This window comes from Lepus europaeus, chromosome 13 (genome assembly GCF_033115175.1).
Source record: "Lepus europaeus isolate LE1 chromosome 13, mLepTim1.pri, whole genome shotgun sequence".
In the NCBI taxonomy this organism is placed as follows: Eukaryota; Metazoa; Chordata; class Mammalia; order Lagomorpha; family Leporidae; genus Lepus; species Lepus europaeus.
In genome coordinates this window covers 28,975,769-28,997,816 of record NC_084839.1, presented here as the reverse complement: position 1 = coordinate 28,997,816, position 22,048 = coordinate 28,975,769, and the positions used below count along the sequence as shown (strand labels likewise).

Here is a 22,048-nt window from a genome sequence, read left to right as displayed (position 1 = left end):
GGAAATAGTAATTCACTAAGCTCTTGAGTACAGATTCAACACTAGACTTTTCAGATAATGCTCCTTTGGTACTTATTTTCTATCCACTCCACCATCAGATTATTAATATTTATCTCCAATAAGTCAATTCCATATTTCTTTGCTGCTTCTAACTCTGGAAGCCAGGTAACAGGAAACAGGTAGGCCCCTTTTACTATATAAGCTACAGATGCTTATAGGCCTTTTTTCTCAGCTGAGTGACTGACAGCTGTGTTCAAGATCACCAAGACAGTGAGATAAACCCAGATGATCATACTCCTTCTACAGATCACTTCACCAAACTCCTTCTACAGATCATTTCACCTACACATCCCAATGCATATGCGTCCAAAAATGCCTAAGGAACTCAAATGGCAAGCTCAACTGATGAGTTACTAAAGCAGGTCAATAATATTCTTTTCATAGCACCAATGGGCATCTCTGGGCCAGACAATTTAAGAAAGTATTTGTAATATCAAAAAAAACTATCCCTAGTAGTCACTCTTTTTTTTTTTTCTTTTCTTTTTTTTAAGATTTATTTCATTTATTTGAAAGGCAGAGTTACAGAGAATGGGACATTCCATCCACTGGTTCACTCCCCAGATGGCCTCAATGGTCAGGGTTGGGCCAGACTGAAGCCAGGAGCTTCTTCCAGGTCCCCAGGAGCCATTCTTTAGCAGTGTAGCAAAATTTACCAGTTCCAGAACAAACATTAATGTAAGTATGGTAATATAAGCAACTGGGTGAGTGCCACAGGTGTCTGTGTTTTCATAAAAAGAGCAGTTACTAGAGCTCCACAGAATGGGGAAATGTCTGAAGAGGAGACTGAGATTGACAATGGCACTTCTGGAAATAACTGAACATTTGAATAAGCAATCTCAGCAAGACACAGACTACAAAGTCACAACTCTCTCCTGCCTACTACTAACTTTGGCTTATGAAGACCCGTTCGTGAAGAATCAATACCACGATAACAACAGGCATACCTCACTGAATTGCTGGAACAAAACAGATGGCAAAAAATCCTGAGGGTGTAGATCAACAGGAGGCCCCGTCCAGTTACTCTGAACAAAAAGCTGTAAACTGCTCACACCAAGCAGGAATGTCAGCTGCTGTCTGCATATAAACATGATTAAAGAAATAGACATGAGCCACTCTCACCAAAGCACGCCAAGCACACTATCTCATTTCACTTTGACCATGCAAAAACAGCCAACCAACATTTAGTGAGACCATCCTAAAGTAATACTAAAAAAAATTCTGAAACTTAAACAACCTAGGTCTGCAATGTTCAATAGTATAACTATGAACCACACATGGCTCTTTTAAATTTAAATTAATTACAATTAAATACAATTTAAATTCACTAACTGCAGCCAATACCTAATTTGAAACTTTCTAGCAGCTGCATTTTTTTTAAGAGAGAGAAATTTATTCCTTTGTTTTTTTTTTATATATTTTTATTTATTTGAAAGTCAGAATTACACAGAGAGAGAAGAAGAGGCAGAGAGAGAGAGAGCCATCCATGGCTCACTCCCCAGTTGGTCTCAATGGCCAGAGCTGCGCTGATCCGAAGCCAGGAGCCAGGAGCTTCTTCCAGGTCTCCCATGTGGCTGCAGGGGCCCAAGGACTTTGGGCATCCTCCGCAATCCTCCCGCATTAGCAGGGAGCCCAGATGGGAAGTAGAGCAGCCAGGACTTGAATTGGCACCCAAATGGGATGCTGGCATTGCAGGTGGCAGCTTTACCCACTATGCCACAGCGCCAGCCCCCTCTTGTTTTTTTGTTAATGGATACTGGGATGGGGATTGCCTGCACAAATGCTATAAATTTGTTACCAGAATCTAGCCTACATTTTTAAATTTTTAAAAATTTTTTTCATAGTGCTTATGCATATCTTTAAAAAAAAAACATATTTTATTTATTTATTTGAAAGGTAGAGGCAGAGAGAGAGAAGCAAAGAGACAGAGACAGAGAGGGAGAATTGAGAGAGAGTGAGTCTTCCATCTGCTGATTCACTCCCCAAATAGCCAAAACGGCTGCAGCTGGGCTGATCTGAAGCCAGGCGCCTGGAGCTTCTTCTGGTTTCCCACATGGATGCAGAGGCCCAAAGTCTTGGGGCATGTTTCTACTGCTTTCCCAGGACATACCAAAGAGCTGGATAGGAAGTAGAGAGCCAGGACTAGAACTGGTTCCATATGGGCTGCCAGCACCACAGGCAGCAGCTCCATCCACTACGCCTCAGCACCCGCTCCTGAAGATTTATTCATTTGTTTGAGAGGTGGAGTTACAGAGAGCAAGACAGAGAGGAAAGTCTTCCAACTGCTGGTTCACTCCCCAAATGGCCACATGAGATGGAGGCTGGGCTAATACGAAGCCAGGAGCCAGGAGGCTCCTTCTGGATCTCCCCATAGGTACAGGGTCCCAAGCACTTGAGCCATCTTCCAGTACTTTCCCAGGCCATAGCAGAGAGCTAGATCAGAAAAAGCAGCAGACAGGACACGAACCAGCACCCATATAGGGTACAAGCACCACAAGTAGAGGCTTAGCCTATTATGCCACAGCACCAGCTTGGTTTATTTCTTAAGGGGACTAAGTGAAGCCATTCACTAGAAATAATGATAAAATAAAATTGCAGGGGCCGGCGCCGTGGCTCACTAGGCTAATCCTCCGCCTGCAGCACTGGCACCCCGGGTTCTAGTCCCGGTTGGGGCGCCGGATTCTGTCCCGGTTGCTCCCCTTCCAGGCCAGCTCTCTGCTATGGCCCGGGAAGGCAGTGGAGGATGGCCCAAATGCTTGGGCCCTGCATCCACATGGGAGACCAGGAGGAAGCACCTGGCTCCTGGCTTTTGAATCGGCGCAGCACGCCAGCCATAAGTGGCCATTTGGGGGGGTGAACCAACGGAAGGAAGACCTTTCTCTCTGTCTCCCTCTTTCACTGCCTAACTCTACCTGTCCAAAAAAAAAAATTGCAAGCATTTTAAAGATAATCAAGATTTAATGTGGGGTGCTGGTGTTGTGGCACAGTAGGTTAATCTTGCACCTGCAGCGCCGGCATCCCATAAGGGCATCGGTTTGAGTACTGGCTGCTCCACTTGCGATTCAGCTCTCTGCTGTGGCCTGAGAAAGCAGTAGAAGATGGCTCAAGAGTTGGGGTCCTTGCACCCGCATGGGAGACCTGGAAGAAGCTCCTGGCTCCTGGCTTTGGATTGACCCAGCTCTGACCACTGCAGCCATTTGGGGAGTGAACCAGCTGATGGAAGACCCCTCTCTCTATAACTCTGCCTCTCAAATAAATAAATAAATCCAAAAAAAAAGTTTACCTTAAAAAAAAGATTCAAAGAAGTGTACATTTTCTAGTGAAAAGGAAATAGTCTAAAGTCTTGCCTACAACTAAAAACCTTTATGAAGATCAGTGGGTTAACAGTTAACTAATACACAATTACACATCAGTCTTCCATATGAAATTTTAATCTTATACCACTTTGCTTCTCCATTCTGGATGGCCTTCTGCACAAGACTTCTTACAAAAGATGACTTGGGGACCCGCGCTGTAGTGTAGGGGGAAAAGCTGCCACCTGAAGAGCAGGCATCCCATATGGGCGGCCAGTTTGAGTTTCAGCTGCTCCACTTCCGAGCCAGCTCTCAGCTTTGGTCTGTGAAAACAGTAGAAGATGGCCCAAGTCCTTGGGCCCCTACGTGGGAGACCTGGAAGAAGCTCCTGGCTCCTGGCTTCGGATCAGTGCAGCTCTGGCCGTTGCAGCCAACTGGGGAGCCAACTGGGAGTGAACCAGTGGATGGAAGACCTTTCTCTCTCTCTGCCTCTCCTTCTCTCTCTGTGTAACCGACTTTCAAATAAATAAATAAATCTTAAAAAAAAAAAGATTACTTGGTACACCATGAGTTCCAAGGAAACAGAAGCCAGGTTTCTCAACAACTACTAAAATCAGTGCTTTACCCTATCAAGGCTCTATTAGATGTATTCAAAGTCTTCCTATAAAAATTTTAGATAAAATTCTACCTTTCCATTTTGTCCACATCTGTTGAGTTGTCAAGGAATGATATGATCTTCTCCTCCAGGAAGCTGTCAATCTTTTCTTCAGCCATTGTTGTTGAATTAAAAATATTCTGAGTCACTGAATTTAGGAACACAGCCTCATAGGTCCCTTCTAGCAGCAACTGCAGGAAAAATGCACTCTCTGTAATAGAAAAAAAAAAATTAGTACAGTAATCCAAAAGAACAACTTTTTTTACACCGTTAAGTATAACCCTACTAGGTGAATCTACCATTTTAGCATGCAAAAAACTGTGCACATTTAGAATACCTGATACACATTCATCACAACGTACTGACAAAGTCCCTATGACACAAACTCCTAGGATTAGAGACTCCCTCATGCTATTCTGAGCAGCAAGCTGGAAGCTGGAATCAGAAATAATATTCTTTATTAGTAGTTACTGAAACCCTTCTGGGAGGTGGGCATTCCACACGGTCATTAAGATGCCAACTGGGGCCAGCGCTGTGGCTTAACAGGCTAATCCTCCGCCTTGCGGCGCCAGCACACCGGGTTCTAGTCCCGGTTGGGGTGCCGGATTCTATCCCGGTTGCCCCTCTTCCAGGCCAGCTCTCTGCTATGGCCCGGGAAGGCAGTGGAGGATGGCCCAAGTGCTTGGGCCCTGCACCCGCATGGGAGACCAGGAGAAGCACCTGGCTCCTGCCATCGGATCAGCGCGGTGCGCCGGCCACAGCACGCCAGCCGCGGCGGCCATTGGAGGGTGAACCAACGGCAAAAGGAAGACCTTTCTCTCTGTCTCTCTCTCTCTCTCACTATCCACTCTGCCTGTCAAAAGAAAAAAAGAAGGTCTAGGTTCAAGCTCTAGCTGCTGCTCTTGATCCCAGCTCCATAGTAACGCTGTCTCTCAGAGGCAACAGATGCTGGCTCAAGTAGTTGGTCTCTGCCATCCACCGGCAAATCTCAGATTGAGTTCCTGATTCCCAGCTTCTGGAAGGTCTATGTGGGCATTTGGGGAGTGAATAAAACAGATAGATAAATAAATAAAACAGATCTTTCTTTGGCTCTCCCTCCCCATTTCTTGTCTCTCTAAGGGTAAATTCACAAAGATTCCACTGCCGACAGAAAAGCTTCCTTATCCAGAGATCTGGGAATTTCCACACTTGGGCTCCTCCTATTTCTGCTCTTCATCCTCATCAAGTCACTCCAACAGGCTGGTTTACACATAGGTCCCCTGCAACTCTTCTGCACGCGTGGTTTCTCCACTGAACTCCTCCACTTTGTCAGTCTCACCCTTTCATCAGAAACCAGCTCAAATCTGACCTTCCACGAAACTTCCTGACCACCAGCCTTCAGACCGGGGACTGTAAATTTCCTCCTGCCTGACACCTGTGTGTACTTAAACACACACACACACAGTCTTTATATATTGTTGTTATTTCCCTCCCAGGGCCACCTAAATTCCTCAACCAGACATCCCCATCTCCAGCTAATAAGTAAATGTGCCTTTAAACTCTTGATTTTTCTGGCAAATGTGCACCGATCACAAGAATCACACCCTGGCTGCCTCGTTTCAGCTTTTCTGCTTCCCAGCAGCGTTACCTGGAACCAATCAATCAATCAGTGTGGCAATGTTTTCATCCGCAAAACTGAATTCCAAGTGGTACCTACCTTACGTCTGTCACAGGGGTTAGGTGACTGAATGTGAAGAGCTCAGAAAACAAACTGACACTGCTAATGTTGATCACCGAACCTGGACGGTGAGCAGTCTGGGCTAAGCCCTCACAAGGAGCCTGAGCGCCATGCCCACCCTGTCAAGGGCTCAACAAACCCCAAGCCCTAAACCGACAGCTCTGGTTGGGGAGAGGGAAGACACGGGGCCAGAATCCAGCTGCCGGCACCACGCTTTTTCCCTCCCAGCTCCCACGCTGGCCGGAGGCCCTAACAGGTGCATCTCTCTCACCTGAGCCGGAGCTGCCCTCCTGCTTCCATTGCTGCCGCTCGGCCTCAGTGGGAAAGCCCCTCAGAACCGCCAGCTCCGGGGTCCACGCCACCCCGGACATCGCCGAAGCCAAAACAGGTTCCTGCGAGGCCTCACACAGGGGTCAAAGAAACAGAATAAAAGGAAAAAGGCCCACGCCGAAGCCCACGGGCGACTTCAGTGACCGTAAAGACACCCACGGCCCTAGAACCCCGTGTGCGGAAGCCAGCCCAAGGAGGCAGCCATGACAGCAGCGCGGGGCACCCTGGGAAAAACTCGCGTTCCCGGGTTGGCTTCCTCCCAGACCAATGGGAGGTGTCCGGGGTCTAAGCCCCGCCCAGGGGCGGGTCTAAGGGCGGAGGCCGAGCCCCGCCCGCCCCCAAGGGGAGCTTTCTCGGGCAGTGAAGGGAAAGGGGAGAAAAAGGTGTGGCGCCTCGGGATGAAACGCAAGGTGAAGCAGAGCTCTTGGCCATGGTGGTTTAACAGGCGAGCATCCTGCTGACGCGCACCCAGCAGGTGATGGCTCAAGTAGTTGCATCCCTGCCCAGCCGCTAGGGAGACCTGGATGGAGTGTCAGGCTCTGCTTCAGCTTGGCCCAGCCCCAGCTGTTACAGGCATTTTGGGAGAGAACCAGTGGATAGAAGAAATGTCTCCAGGAGGAAGCACCTGGCTCCCGGCTTCGGATCGGCGTATCTCCGGCCATCGCGGCCATTTGGAGAGTGAACCAACGGAAACAAGACCTTTCTCTCTGTCTCTCTCACTGTCTAACTCTGCATGTCAAAAAAAGGAAGAAATGTCTCTCTCCCTCCCGCCCTCTCTCTCTTTGCCTTTCAAATAAAGTTTTTTTTTTTTTTAATTTTTTTAGGGGCCCAGCTTTGTTGTGCAGTGGGTTAAGCCACAGCCTGCTCCAGCATCCCATATGGGTGCTAATTCAAGTCCCAGCTACTCCACTTTTCAATCCAGCTCCCTGCTTGTGTGCCTGGGAAAGCAGCGGAAGATGGCCCAAGTACATGGGGTTCTGCACCAACGTGGGAGACCTAGAAGAAGCTCCTGGATCCTGGCTTCAGTTCAGCCTAGCTCTGGCCATTGCAGCCATTTCTGGAGTGACCCATGGAGTGCAAAATCTCACTCTGTCTCTTTGTTTCTCCCTCCCCCTCCCCTCTGTAACTCTGCCTTTAAAATAAATCTTTTTTTTTTTTTTTTTTTTTTTTTGACAAGCAGAGTGGATAGTGAGAGAGAGAGACAGAGAGAAAGGTCTTCCTTTTTGCCGTTGGTTCACCCTCCAATGGCCACTGCGGCCGGCGCATCGCGCTGATCCGAAGCCAGGAGCCAGGTGCTTCTCCTGGTCTCCCATGGGGTGCAGGGCCCAAGGACTTGAGCCATCCTCCACTGCCTTCCCGGGCCATAGCAGAGAGCTGGCCTGGAAGAGGGGCAACTGGGACAGAATCCGGCACCCCGACCGGGACTAGAACCCGGTGTGCCGGCGCCGCAAGGCGGAGGATTAGCCTGTTGAGCCACGGCGCCGGCCCTAAAATAAATCTTTTTTTAAAAAAATTGTTTTAAATACCCTTGTGTGGGGGCTGGCGCTGTGGCATAACAGGAAAAGATCTTTCTCTCTCTCTCTCTCCTTCCCTCCCTCTCTCCTTCCCTCCCTCCCTCTCCTCTCTATAACTCTTTCAAATAAATAAATAAATCTAAAAGAAAAAAAAAAGGCCCTTGTGTACTGCACCCCCTCTGGACCCCTCCATGGTGCTGGAATGAAAGCAGTGGATGGGCCAGGGGCTCCCTCTTAGGGACTCAGCTCTACATGAGGCCTCCTTGGTTTAGCCTCGCACATTCCCACCTCGTAATCCTCAGCCCCAGCATTATCTGGTGGCCCCAGTTTCTCAGTCTTTTAGGTATTTTTCAATGTAGATAAAATTTCCCTTACCTTTTCCTATTGCCTTTTTATTTTATTTTATTTTATTGAGAGGCAGAGAGAAAGGTCTTCCTTTATCGTTGGTTCACCCCCAAAATGGCCACTACGGCCAGCGTGCTGCGCCAATCCGAAGCCAGGAACCAGGTGCTTCTCCTGGTCTCCCATGCGGGTGCAGGGCCCCAAGCACTTGGGCCATCCTCCACTGCACTCCCGGACCACAGCAGAGAGCTGGACTGGAAGAGGAGCAACTGGGACAGAATCCGGCGCCCCAACCGGGACTAGAACCCGGTATGCCAGCGCCACAGGTGGAGGATTAGCCTAGTGAGCCGCGGCGCCGGCCTCCTATTGCCTTTTTAAGATACCGCTTTCTCTAACCAGCTAGACCTAATCAGTTGCCTAGCTTCTAAATGTTGTCACTCACCCATCTCCCTTTCCCTTGTATCCTTAATTTCCCTTATCTTTTCCATTTTCTAGGGGTTTTGAAGAGGAAGAGAAATCAAATGCATGTGTACAATATACCATTTTTACCAAGAATCTTACACTGTATTTTTATGAGGTTTTTTTTTTTATTTTATAAGGATTATTTATTTATTTGAAAGGCAGAGTTAGAGAGGCAGAGAGAGAGAAAGGTCTTCCATCTGCTGGTTCACTCCCCAAATGGCTGGAACAGCTGGAGCTGCGCCAATCCAAAGCCAAGAGCCAGGAGCTTCTTTGGGGTCTCCCACATGGGTGCAGGGGCCCAAGGACTTGGGCCATCTTCTACTGCTTTTCCAGGCCATGGCAAAGAGTGGGATCGAAGTGGAGCAGCTGGGACTCAAACTGGTACCCATATGGGATGCTGGCACTGTAGGCTGCAGCTTTACCCACTATGCCACAACACTGCCCCCTTACTTTTTTTTATATGACATCTTTCTCCAGGCAGCTTTACGTTTAATACATTTATATGTTTGATCAAAGGGAGGCAGGATTTTCCATTAGCTCAAGCATAGAGAAGTCAGGATTGCAATCAGTATTTTATGATCTTTCAATTTCTTTTCATATTTGTGAACATCCATGTTTAATAATCATAATTTTAAAGTATTTGCAAATCTTCCTAGCAGCTTTATTTGTAATACCCCAAAACTACAAACAACCCACATTTCCATGCAGAGTTGCATTGTGACACAGTCATATGCTGGAATACTATTCAGTTAAATATATTAAATAGAATGAATTCTTATAAAGGCAATATTTAGGATTATCAAAATAATTATGCTGGAGGGGGAGCCATGTAGTCTAAGATTCTGCTAATACAAATCCACAAAGGGAAAACTGATCTCCTGATCTGTAATGATGGAGAGCATATAAGTGGCTTTTTGTTGTGAGGAGGAATGGGGGAGGGATTACAAAGAGCAGCAAGGAAACTCTGGGAGTGGTGATGGTTTATGGGTATATACGCACCCAAAAACTTCACTTGTCTTAGGACAAAGGAAGCCAGCAGGGTAGTCCCTCACTCAACGTGACTGGTGTTCTTAGAAAGCAGCTGTCTTGCACCCAAGCAGAGAGGCCACAGAAGAAACCCACGCTGCTGACACCTGGATCTGGGACTCGTAGCCTCCAGAATGGTGAGAAAATGAGTTTCTGTTGGTTAAGCCACTCAGCCTGTGGTACTTTGCTGTGGCAGTCCAAGCAAACTGATACACTATAAGATGCAATAAATTGAGCTTTGACTTTTTATTTCAGGTTTTGAGTAGAGGGTCCCAGCATCCTTTAACAACTCTGGAGGTTCCACAAGATTATTGTAACATCTTGGCGAGGCAGCATTCCAGGGGACCCTCAGCCCGACACCGGCCCCTCGAGTCCAAACGCTTCTGGTACCAGGAAGTCAGTCTCAGTACTAGGAGATCTAACTAGTCTCACTGTTCTCCCTTTACAAAATGCATCCTTTTATCTTGGCATTTATGATGCGGTAGCTTCTGCAAAATGTCACTAGACCTTGGGGCCAGCGCTGTGGCTCACTTGGTTAATCCTCCACCTGCGGGCTGGCATCCCATATGGGCACCGGGTTCTAGTACCGGTTGCTCCTCTTCCAGTCCAGCTCTCTACTGTGGCCCGGGAAGGCAGTGGAGGGTGGCCCAGGTGCTTGGGCCCTGCACCCGCATGGGAGACCAGGAGAAGCACCTGGCTCCTGGCTTTGGATCAGCGTAGTTCCAGCCGTAGCAGCCATTTGGGGGGTGAACCAATGGAAGGAAGAACTTTCTGTCTCTCTGTCAAAATAAAAAAAAAAAAAATCTGTTAAAAAAAAGTCACTAGACCTAGTACTTCATTGCAAGAAATCAGCTCATTTGGTGTAGAGGTGGGCTCCATTGGCAATTAGATTAGACATAGGTCTTGATAAAATTGTTAGACCTTTGGCTTGGGAGGTATACCCAGAGGTCTCTCTCTGGCCCTGTCACACTTGACCACAAAAAGTAGCAGCCTCAAACAGCAAACGTTCATGATCTCACAGTCTGTGAGGGCCAGGACTCTAGGGGCAGCTCAGCGGAGCGCTTCGGGCTCTGGGTCCCTCCCAGACGTCAGCAGGAGAGAGGCCTCCTCCCAGCTCCTGTGACACAGTCCCGAGGGCCTGGCTGGAAGGCGGCCACAGACATCAGTGCTTTTCCACATGGGCTTCTCGCAGACCAAGAGACCATATAAAGGTGGCAATCTGGATCAGCTGGGGAATATTCTTTCATTTTTACCATATTCAGTTTGTTAGAAGCAAATCTGTAAGTTCAGCCCACAGCCAAGGAGACGAGAGGAAGGGATCACCAGAGCTATCTAAAATGTCTATTTATTTTCATCTACTTGAGAGGCAGAGAGAGAGAGAGAGAGAGAGACAGATCTTTTATCTGCTAGTTTACTCCACAGGTACATGCAACAGCTGAGTCCAGGCCAGGTGGAAGCCAAGAGCCAGGAACTCCATCCAGGTTTCCCATGTGGATGGCATGGGCCCAAACACTTGAGCTGTCATCCAGTGCTTCCCAGGATGTATTATCCTGAAGCTAAGTCAGAAGCAAACCCACCGCCCTCTGATATGGGATGCATGTCCAAAGCGGCAGTGTAACCTGCTGTCATCTTGCCCACCCCAGAGAGCTCTCTTAGAGGCAGCCTGCCACATCATTATCATGCGGCTTACTTGGTCTTTGTTGAGGTTGCCTACAGGGACAAAGTCATGTTCCATGTGTTTTAGTTTTGTCCTGAGTTATCTTTTTCAGAAGAATATATAGGGAGGGCCCGGCACTGTGGCACAACAGTTTAAAGCCCCAGCCTGCAGCGCCAGTGTCCCACATGGGCGCCTAGTCCCAACTGCTCCTCTTCCTGTCCAGCTCTCTGCTGTGGCCCAGAAAGGCAGTGGAGGATGGCCCAAGTCCTTGGCCCCTGCACCCGCATGGGAGACCAGCAGGAAGCACCTGGCTCCTGGCTTTGGATTGGCACAGCTCCGGCCGTTGCAGCCATCTGGGGAGTGAACCAATAGATGGAAGAGTTCTCTGTCTCTCCCTTTCACTGTCTGTAACTCTACCTCTCAAATAAATAAATATTTTTATGTAAATCAATATTTTATATATATGTATAAATATATCCATAGGTAACAAAAGGAGCCAGTGAGCCATTCAGACTGGACATGAGGGACATGAATGACCAATTTGTGAAAAAGGGATTGATTCAACTTTGCCTTGGTCATCTATAAAATCTTTTTTTTTTTTTTTGACAGGCAGAGTTATACAGTGAGAGAGAGAGACAGAGAGAAAGGTCTTCCTTTCATTGGTTCACCCCCAAATGGCCGCCACAGCCGGCGCCCTGAACCGATCTGAAGCCAGGAGCCAGGTGCTTCTCCTGGTCTCCCATGCGGGTGCAGGGCCCAAGCACTTGGGCCATCCTCCACTGCCTTCCGGGGCCACAGCAGAGAGCTGGACTGGAAGAGGAGCAACTGGGACAGAATCCGGCGCCCCGACCGGGACTAGAACCCGGGGTGCTGGCACCGCAGGTGGAGGATTAGCCTAGTGAGCTGCAGCGCCAGCCCATCTATAAAATCTTTACAAGGGCACTCCCTTGTGAATTTGTGAAAAGTCATTTGATTTAATCTGAACTCTAGGGCCAAAGATTATTGGGGCACTGATCACACAGTACATTTTTATTCTTCCACTTGGTTGGGGAATCTGAGATAGGGCCACCAAACACACACTGTGCATCATTCATTCATTTATAAATGAATAGTGGGGCTGCTGCCTGCAGTGCCAGCATCCCATATGGACGCTGGTTCGAGACCCAGCTGCTCCTCTTCTAATCCCGCTCTCTGTTATGGCCTGGGAAAGCGGTGGAAGATAGCCCAAGTCCTTGGGCCCCTGCACCCGCATGGGAGATTTGGAGGAGTCTCCTGGCTCCTGGCTTTGGAGTGAACCAGCAGATGGAGGACCTCTCTCTCTCTCTGCCTCTCCTATCTGTGTGTAACTCTTTCAAATAAATAAATCTTTTTTTTTAAAAAAAGAAATGAATAGTTTACTTAGACATTTTAAAGGTAACCAAAAGAGTGATTTTTGGTATATTCAGAAAATTGTGCACCCATTATCAGTAATTCTCTAGGACTGCCAATCATTTATAGTGGCCTTGAACTTGGCGTGTCATACAGTCTGTCTGTCTCAGAGTCTAAGCCTCTTACTAGAAAAGCTTCTTATATTAAGTCACAGCACAACCACAACTCTTGAATTTTTCCTGGAAAATGGAAAAGTTAAATAAACTAAAGGGAAATTATTATTTTTTTTACTTAGGATAGTGGCCATTTTGAGAAACTTTTGACATATTAGAAAAAATGAGTATGTTTAAGCAGCATTCTAGAACAATCAGGAGACAAAGTACCAGTTTTCTTCTTTATTGGAAAAGTGAGACCTTAAAGAGGAAGAGGAGAAAGCCTCTCACAAGGCTGTGAGCCTCAGCAGCTTACGTCAATGCCATCCTTGCGTGTGTCTCACTTTAATCTTTCCCTGATGTTCTAAATGAACTCTTTCCACGGTGTCTCTTCACAGGGGAAAAATGTAAAACCCCACTGTAACAGATAAAATCAGCTCCAGGTGGTAGGGAACTCAGATAAGGATTCTTACCATTACTGGACACAGTCGGGAACAGAAGCAATAAAGCCCCAATGCTACAGGAACCTAACCTCCGGGACCCCTACCCAGGTCGGCACCTCATCCTAAGATTTCATAAAATTTGAAGAATGAATGGAACACAGATAAGTGTCACAGCTTAGGCTGGGGGGGGAGGGGGGGTTATGGGCTTCCAGCTGAAGGATGAGATTGCATCTTTGTAAGTGATGAAGACGTTCTAGAATCAACAGCCATTAGGTGGCACATATCCGTGGCTGACCTGAAACCAGTGCACTGTGCACCACAGATGTGCACACTATGAAGGATGTGAAGTATATTCCAATGAAGGCACTTTTTTTTTTTTACAGGCAGAGTGGATAGTGAGGGAGAGAAAGGTCTTCCTAAATGTCCAACAGTAAGGGATTAACTAAGTACATCTATATTATGCAGCCCATACTTTTAAGGATAGAAAAGTGCATAATATAGTTTTAAAAAGATGTTAAAAATTTAAATACAAGTTATTTAGAAAAGTATATAAAATAGGAGATACTAGAAAGTAATTTCACATTTTGTATTTTTAGTATTTCCCAATTGTCCATATGAGCTATACATTAGAGTTCAACTATCACAACTGAAAGATTCATTATTGAAAGCAGGTACACCTAACACCCTGCCGTGCTCTGACCACCTGCCCCAAGCCAGAAGCCTCAACACAGTAGCTTGGGTCAGGCTCCTCATTACATGGTTGTTTCAACCTGGCTGCCCGTCCCCACTTCCAAGTTTAGCGAGCTCCCTACAAGTCTGCAGCAGGGTCTGCCCCCATGTCTAGTGTGACAGATGCAGTGGGCAGTCTGCTTACTGTCTGGAAAAGTCTGGGTCTCCCCAGTATGATCACCTCCCAAGACCTGAACCTCGTTATTTCATCAAACTGATGTACCTCCAGCACCTCCACCATCAGTACCAGTTTTTAATTTTGGAAAAGTATGTGAGGTGAAACAACACAACAGCAGAAACTTGTCAGAAAAATAATCAGCTCTGATTTGGGGAATAAATGACCAGTAGGTAACGCCTAGGTAGGGCCTGAAGCTTGCCTGCTTGAGTTGCTAGCACAGTGCTAGGCACATCAGGGTTTACAGACCGCTGTGTCTGCAATGAGAAAATGGGAGTGAGCAACGTGATACCACCCCAACATTCTCAGTGTACCCTGCAGATTCTGGTTTTAGTACTAGAAAGGTACTTAGGCAGTTATTTCTTAAAGACTTTTCCATAAAGATAGCGACTTTATAGTTAAGTTGTATGTGCTTTTGGACCCAGAACGCCCTGTTTCTGCTGGGCTTTGCTCCATCCACTCCCAAGTTTAACACTCACCCGTTCCCTCGCTCCTCGGCTTGTCCACATGCTGACGTTCTTCTCATACCAAAAAACGTGTATTTCTCCAAGCCACCAGTGGGCTCTTCCTCTTCACTCGCTAACTGCCCCAGTCTAGAAGCTCCCGCCTGGACGCCACTGCCAGCTCTTAATGCTCTCCTAGCCTTACTGCAGCGGGCGGGATGATCTTCCTGGAACCCAGCCTGACCAGGTTGCTTCTCTAATCCGTGCTACTTGAGGGCTCTCTGCCAGCTACAGAATGTCAAAGCTCCTTAGGCAAGAAAGGCTTTCGATGCTACCTCATTCGACATTCCCACTTGACCTCTTAAAATCCAGTAACATCTAACAAGGTGCCATTAACTTGATCTCTCCTTTCACCCTCTACTGTCTGGCTAACTTCTTCACTTTCAGATTGTTTTAGGAAGGCTTTCCCGACCATGCATCAGCACAGTGCCCCTTCCTCAGCACTCCCAATGGTACTCAGCAGGTAACTGTCCCAGAACCCACTGCTCACACTGGCAGTAATTCTCATGTCTGTCAATCTACTGAAGTGCTGAGTACAATGTGAGTGCTCAAATGTTTGCTGACATAAAATCTGGAACTCAGATACAACTATTGTAATGGTTTCAAATTTAGTTTTTAGACCTCAGTTTTTAACAGAACATGAATTGGACCTCACGGTGCTGGGATTGTAACTTTCAGTTTATAAAACTTTCTGAGGGCTGATGATGGCCAGAGGAGAAAACAACCCAGCCAGATTTTTAATGATTTCACAAAATCCAAAATTGGAGAGAAATGATATGCTTGACAGCAGCTTTTATCATCCAGCCCTGGGAGTACCCTGAGAACCCAACAGGAAGGAGTCTGGAGAGCGGACAACAGTCCGGCCAGCTCCACGTTTCGGTGACCATGTCCGTCAGCTTCGCACTTTGCATAAACGGACACTACGAGTCCTTCATGATTGTCAGAGTGGCTCACTACCCGGCTGCACCTAACACGAGGGTTCGAGAGCTTTCAGTCTCCTGGTTACTTGTGCTTCTTCTTCCCTTATCAGGCTTATGGAAGTCGGTGCCCAGTACACGAATGAGGACCCCGTCTCCGATTCCACCTTCGTCTTCAGAGCAAACCCTGTTTGCGGAATCCAGGTGCTCCTGGCCCATTCCAGCCTGCCAGCTCCCACAGGCCACTTGATTTTCCACGAATACTGTCAAGAGTCAGCTTAGCTTTTCTCCTGTGGTGATTGGCCTCACAAAGATGTCCGCTGTTTGCTCATGCTTGGGTCTAAAAAGAAGCCAATTCTTTATAGAAACAGCACTTCACACCATGGCAAACTGTTTTAGAAACAAGACATACTAATTCACCTAAGTCTTTATTTATTTGGCTCTAGGAAGAATCTGCAGGAAAATGAGCCTGTATGGCAGGTACAGAATGTACTGTAACAGCACCAGAGGCACTCCTCCCTCCTCCACAGCCTCAGCGTTTCATACATACATGTGACTTCAGGAATAAACCAGATAGTCCAGGAACAAAGAAGCCCTTTAGGAAAACACAGTCAGTTGAGAGTGACTTTTCAAATTGACCATTTCTTTTCATAAACTTAAGTTCAAATAATGGATACATTCAGAGGCCCAAATATTGGCATAGAATAAAATCATGTTCATTTATTTTTTTCTGCATCTTAGAAGGCATAAAATTAAATATGTTGAATGTAATAAATTCATCCATACAAGTGCAAGTCTCCAGCTACAATGTATTTTATGGCAGATTTATTATTTAAAAAATGTACCAGTAAATCAAAAAAGAGGGAGTAGGTCCATTTAACTTTTATTGAAGTGTATGTAGGAGGTCCTCAAAAATCAAATAGGAGCATGAAGATATGGCCAAACATAAAACCTATCAAATTCCGTGACAAGTTGCTGACTTTAAATAGTAGTTGTAAGAATGACCAATATATATTCTTTGTTAACAACCCCTCACTCTACAGTAAAAAAAAATAAAATAAACATTCAGTAAACATTCTTTCCTAAGGTAGTTTCCCTTATAATCAGTGATTTATCCATTTCTTTGTATACACAAATTTGTTGAACATACCAATCAGTGGTTCTCACAATTGAAAAATAAAAGCACAAAAAAGTTTACACTCTTGTACAGGTAAATAAAAGATCACCTTGAATTAAACTGGATCTCCTTAAGGGCGTAGTATAGTTTCATTACCTATTACATAATTAGTTTCTTACATACAAATATTGACATATTTGGCTTGTGCTTCGAAGCCTTTGTGTCTCTGACATCCAGGTGGCCACAGCTCATAGCTGGAAGTCTCCCGGGAGCTCGCTGCTGCTGTTGCTGCTGCTGCCCTGACCGCGCGTCAGCGTCTCCTCCACATCGGCCGCGTCCCTGCACACCTCGGCCTCGGCGGCAGTGGGGTCCAAGCCTTCAGGGCAGGGGAGCTTCAGCAGCTCCTCCCGAAGCTGTGCCGTGTGCCGCTGTGTGGGACAGAACCACTGTGGTTAGAACTGTGAACCTTGGCACTCGAAAGCCACATCATTCAAAGTGGGAACTGGGTTTTTTTTTCTTAAAGATTTATTTTTATTTATTTGAAAGGCAGAGTTACAGAGAGGTAGAGACAGAGCGAGACACATTTTCCATTGGCTGGTTCACTCCCCAAATGGCTGCAACAACGGGTTGGGCTAGGCCAGGCAGAAGCTGGGAGCTGGGAGCTCCTTCCAGGTTTCCCACCTGGGTGCAGGGGTCCAGCCACTTGGGCCATCCTCCACTGCTTTCCCAGGCACATTAACAGGGAGCTGGATTAGAAGGGCAGCAGCCAGGACTCGAACTGGTGCCCATACGAGATGCCAGCGCTGCAGGCCCCAGGAATTGGGTTTTAACCACGCTGCCAACACCCTGCATGTCAGTTTCCTGAGCATCCCCTTGTCTGGCCACCGTTACTAGCAGCACCACAGAGGCAGCGGGACTGATGACAGGGGACATCACTAACTAATACATGTGCTCTGAAATGAATGACACTGACTCTGGCTTCTCCTACACTGGTATGCTGCCCTGGGTGAAATACTTTTCAAAGACAAGTGACTGAATTAAAACAAAACCAATGTGATTTTAGTGAATAAAAACATGTATTTAGCAAGTACTACACCCTATGCAAAATGTTTACAAAATATTTTACATTAAGTTTTATGCAATGCTTGAAATAAATATTTTAAATGATTTCATCATATATTTTTAATTTAGCAAAGGATAAAGATGCGGCCAGATAATGTCACTTCATAGTACCCCATGCCACAATTTATGGAGGGAGGCACTGATGCGAATAGAGTGGCTGACTGTCTGTGGGTGTAAAGTGGGTCTGTCATTTTTTAGGAGGAGAGAAATGACCATTACTGTCACACCAAGGACTCTGAAAAGGGAATTCTATCAATAGCTGACTTTGAAAATTACCTAAGCAGGGGGAGACATTTGGCAGTGGTTAAAAATGGCGTGGGATGTGCATATCCCTCTCAGAGGGCCTGGACTGCAGTCCCGGCTCTGGCTCCTGACTCCGCTTCCTACTAATGCACACCCTGGGAGGCAGGAGGTGATGCTCAGGCACTTGTGTCCCTGACGCCATGAGGGAGACCTGGTGTAAGTTCCAGCTCCCAGCTTTGAAAAGGCTCAACCCCAGCTGTTGAGGGCATTTGGGGAGTGAATCAGCAGATGGGAGTTCTCTGTCCATTTCTGTCTCATTTCTCCCTGACTTTCCACCAAAAGTTAAAGTAAATAAAAACGTATTATAACAAAAAACAACAAAATTAACCACTACTTACACAGGGTAATTTTCATGTATGAGACACTATAAAACTTAAATAAACACATATTGCAACAAAAACAAAATTAGTCAGTATTCACACAGGACACTTTTCATGTATAAGGCACTAAGTTAAACAATGACATTATAAAAGCAGTAAGCAAGAAAGATACAATCTCTGGGACCAGTACTGTGGCATAGCAGATAAAGCCACCGTCTGAAGTGCCAGCATCCCATATGGACACTGGTTCGAGGCCTGGCTGCTCCACTTCCAGTGCAGCTCCCTGCAAACAGCCTGGGAAAACATGGAAGATGGCCCAAGTGCTTGATCCCCTGCACCAACGTGGGAGACACACAGGAAGTTCTTGGCTCCTGGCTCAGTCTGACCCAGCATTGGCCATTGCAGCCATTTGGGGAGAGTACCAGTAGATGGAAGATTTCATTCTGTTTTTCTCCACCTCTTTCTATAGCTCTGCCTTCCAAATGAATAAATAAAATCTTAAAAAAAAAAAACCAAAAAACTAAGAAATTATCACTATAATGATCTAGCTGTTTTAAGACAGTTTTTTTTCTTTGCTTTTTAAAAAAAATTCATGTATTCTGAAAGTCAGAGCTACAGACAGAGAGTTGGAGAGACAGAGAGAGCTCTTCTATCTGCTGGTCACTTCCCAGATGGCCGCCCCAGCTAGGGCCGGACCAGGCCAAGGCCAGCAGCCAGGAGCTCCTTCCAGGTCAACCACATGGGTGGCAGGGGCCCAAGGATTTGGGCCATCTTCCACTGCTTTCCCAGGTGCATTAGCACGGAGCTGGATTGGAAGTGGGGCAGCCAGGACAGGAATTGGCACCAAATGGGATGCTGGTGTCGCAGGTGGAGGTTTTACCCACTACACCACAATTCTGGCCCCAGCAAAGACAGTTTTAAAGTTAGAAGGGGCCAGCGAAGACGGAAAAATATCTGAAGACAGAGAGAGGGGAAGAGAACTAGTGGAAACAGAAGACACAGAAGTGAGTAAAGACAGAATTCTGAGGCCGGAAAAATTGTGGCTGTCTTGACAAATGATTCCTACACGTGGAAAAAAATCCTCCAAAACCATCATGTTACCTTTTGCCTTCTGTGACTCACCCAAGTTGCAAACAAATTCTGGACCTCCCCCAGAGACACCAGAGCCACTGTGGCCAATCAGGCTGTTAAAGGCCCTGTAACTCACACCCTGTACCCTATATTATTCCAAGTACTAAAATTCTGGAAGGCAAAAGGCCTATAGAAGTATTTATGATGGGGATGGCACTATGGCATAGCAGGTAAAGTCACCCAGTGCTGCAGTGCTGGCATCCCATATGGGCACTGGTTCAAGAACTGGCTGCTCCACTTCTGATCCAGCTCTCTACTATGGCCTGGCAAAGCAGTGGAAGATGGCCCAAGTGTTTGCACCCCTGCACCTGGGGAGGAGACCCAAAAGAAGATCCTAGCTCCAGATTGGCTCAGCTCCGGCTGTTGCGGATATCTGGGAGTGAACCAGCAGATGGAAGCTCACTTTCTCTCTCTCTGCCTCTGCCTCTCTGTTACTCTGCCTTTCAAATAAATAAATAAATCTATGACCCTTCTTTATTTATTTTTTTAAACTTTTATTTAACAAATATAAATTTCCAAAGTACAACTTTTGGATTACAGCGGCTTTTCTCCCCATAACCTCGCTCCGACCTGCAACCATCCCATTTCTCACTCCCACTCCCTCTTCCATCCCATTCTTCATCAAGATTAATTTTCAATTATCTTTATATACAGAAGATCAACTTAGTATATACTAAGTAAAGATTTCAACAGTTTGCATCCACACAGATACACAAAGTATAAAGTACTGTTTGAGCACTAGTTTTAGAGTTAATTCGCATAGTACAACACATTAAGGACAGAGAACCTACATGGGGAGTAGGTGCACAGTGACTCCCATTGTTGATTTAACAATTGACAACTTATGATGACAGTAATCACCTGAGGCTCTTGTCATGAGCTGCCAAGGCCATGGAAGCCTCTTGAGTTCACAAACTCCAACCTTATTTAGACAAGGCCATAGTCAAAGTGGAAGTTCTCTCCTCCATTCAGAGAAAGGTACCTCCTTCTTTGATGGCCTGTTCTTTCCGCTGGGATCTCACTCACAGAGATCTTTCACGTAGGTCATTTTTTTTTACCACGGTACCTTGGCTTTCCATGCCTGAGAAACTCTCAGCTGGATCTGAGTGGCCTTCAGGGCTGATTCTGAGCCCAGAGCGATGTTTAGGGCATCTGCTATTCTATGAGTCTGCTGTGTGTCCTGCTTCCCATGTTGGATCCTTCTCTTCTTTTTAATTCTATCAGTTAGTATTAGCAGACACTAGTCTCGTTTATCTGATCCCTTATACACTTAATCCCAACTTTATGATCAATTATCAACTTAAACTGATCTCTTTGACTAGTAAGATGGCATTGGTCCATGCCACCTTGATGGGATTGATTTGGAATTCCAGCTCTACCTTTAGGGGGAAGTCCGAGTGAGCATGTTCCAAACTGTACATCTCCTCCCTCTCTTATTCCCACTCTTTTTTTTTTTTTTTTTTTTTTTGACAGGCAGAGTGGACAGTGAGAGAGAGAGAGACAGAGAGAAAGGTCTTCCTTTTTGCCATTGGTTCACCCTCCAATGGCCGCTGCGGCCGGTGTGCTGCAGCTGGTGCACCGTGCTGATCCAAAGGGGAGCCAGGTGCTTTTCCTGGTCTCCCCTGGGGTGCAGGGCCCAAGCACTTGGGCCATCCTCCACTGCACTCCCTGGCCACAGCAGAGCTGGCCTGGAAGAGAGGCAACTGGGACAGAATCTGGCGCCCCGACTGGGACTAGAACCTGGTGTGCTGGCGCCGCAAGGTGGAGGATTAGCCTATTGAGCCGCGGCACCGGCTTATTCCCACTCTTATATTTAACAGGGATCACTTTTCAGTTAAATTTAAACACATAAGAATAACTGTGTGTTAATTAAAGAGTTCAACCAATGGTATTAAGTAGAATAAGAAAATACTAAAAGGAATAAAATAGTAAGCTGTTCCACTACCGGCAGGACAAGGGCTGATCAAATCATTGTTTCTCATGGTGCCCATTTCACTTCAACAGGTTTCCTTTTAGGTTGTGCACGACCCTCCTTTAAAGGCAGACAGAGCACCTTCTGGGAAGGTCCACTCACCTTGAGAGCAGCTGCGTGGTGTGACATGGTCCTGCCGACGCGTTTATCACTGCTGTACTGCTGGATGTCTGCGATCCACTCCTCACACTGCGCCATGATCTCAACTCTTTTCAAGTAAAAATGCTTGTGTATGACCTTGGTGGAAAAAACAGCCAAGGGAACAAAATATTTTTACCATCAGGATTTAGAAGACAAATTATAAATATAAATAAATAAAGAAAATTATAAATAAAGAAAATTAAAAGACACTGCCATGTTTTGCTGTGCACAAAATTCAATTTTTAAAGAAAAAGATTTATTTTATTTATTTGAAAGGCAATTACAGAGAGAGAGAAAGAGACAGACAGAGACAGAGAGAGACACATCTTCCATCTGCTGGTTTACTCCCCAAATGACCATAATGGCTGGATCAGGGCCAGGCTGAAGTCAGCAGCCAGGAGCTTTTTCTGGGTCTCCTATATGGATTCAGGGTCCCAAGAACTTGGGCCATCCACTGCTGCTTTCTCATACGTTAGCAGTGAGCTGGATAGGAAGTGGAGCAGCTGGGACACAAACTAGTCACCATTTGGGATGCCAGGGTCGCAGGCAGTGGCTTTACAGGCTACGCTACAATGCTGGCCCCACAAAACTCAAGTTACCGA

The 22,048-nt window shown here is 46.4% G+C and overlaps 2 protein-coding genes across 7 annotated transcripts in view; both read right to left on the bottom strand.

Annotated features, from left to right (window-relative positions):
• Positions 1-6,275, bottom strand: part of TTC27 (tetratricopeptide repeat domain 27) — a 213,417-nt gene extending 207,142 nt beyond the window's left edge. Inside the window, exons 1-3 of the mRNA XM_062209233.1 lie at positions 5,994-6,275; positions 4,039-4,216; positions 1,005-1,134 (exon numbers count right to left, since the gene is read on the bottom strand). Of these exons, the coding sequence (XP_062065217.1) occupies positions 1,005-1,134; positions 4,039-4,216; positions 5,994-6,093 (408 nt within the window). The 5' untranslated portion in view covers positions 6,094-6,275. The remainder of the gene's footprint in view (positions 1-1,004; positions 1,135-4,038; positions 4,217-5,993) is intronic.
• Positions 6,276-15,731: 9,456 nt separating this feature from the next.
• Positions 15,732-22,048, bottom strand: part of BIRC6 (baculoviral IAP repeat containing 6) — a 255,529-nt gene continuing 249,212 nt past the window's right edge. For 3 of the 6 annotated variants that reach the window (XM_062209225.1, XM_062209226.1, XM_062209227.1), the window contains exons 73-74: positions 21,408-21,542; positions 15,732-16,885 (exon numbers count right to left, since the gene is read on the bottom strand). In XM_062209225.1, coding sequence (XP_062065209.1) covers positions 16,706-16,885; positions 21,408-21,542 — 315 coding nt within the window. In that variant the 3' untranslated portion in view covers positions 15,732-16,705. The remainder of the gene's footprint in view (positions 16,886-21,407; positions 21,543-22,048) is intronic. The other 3 variants (XM_062209228.1, XM_062209230.1, XM_062209231.1) reach the window with 1 other exon arrangement.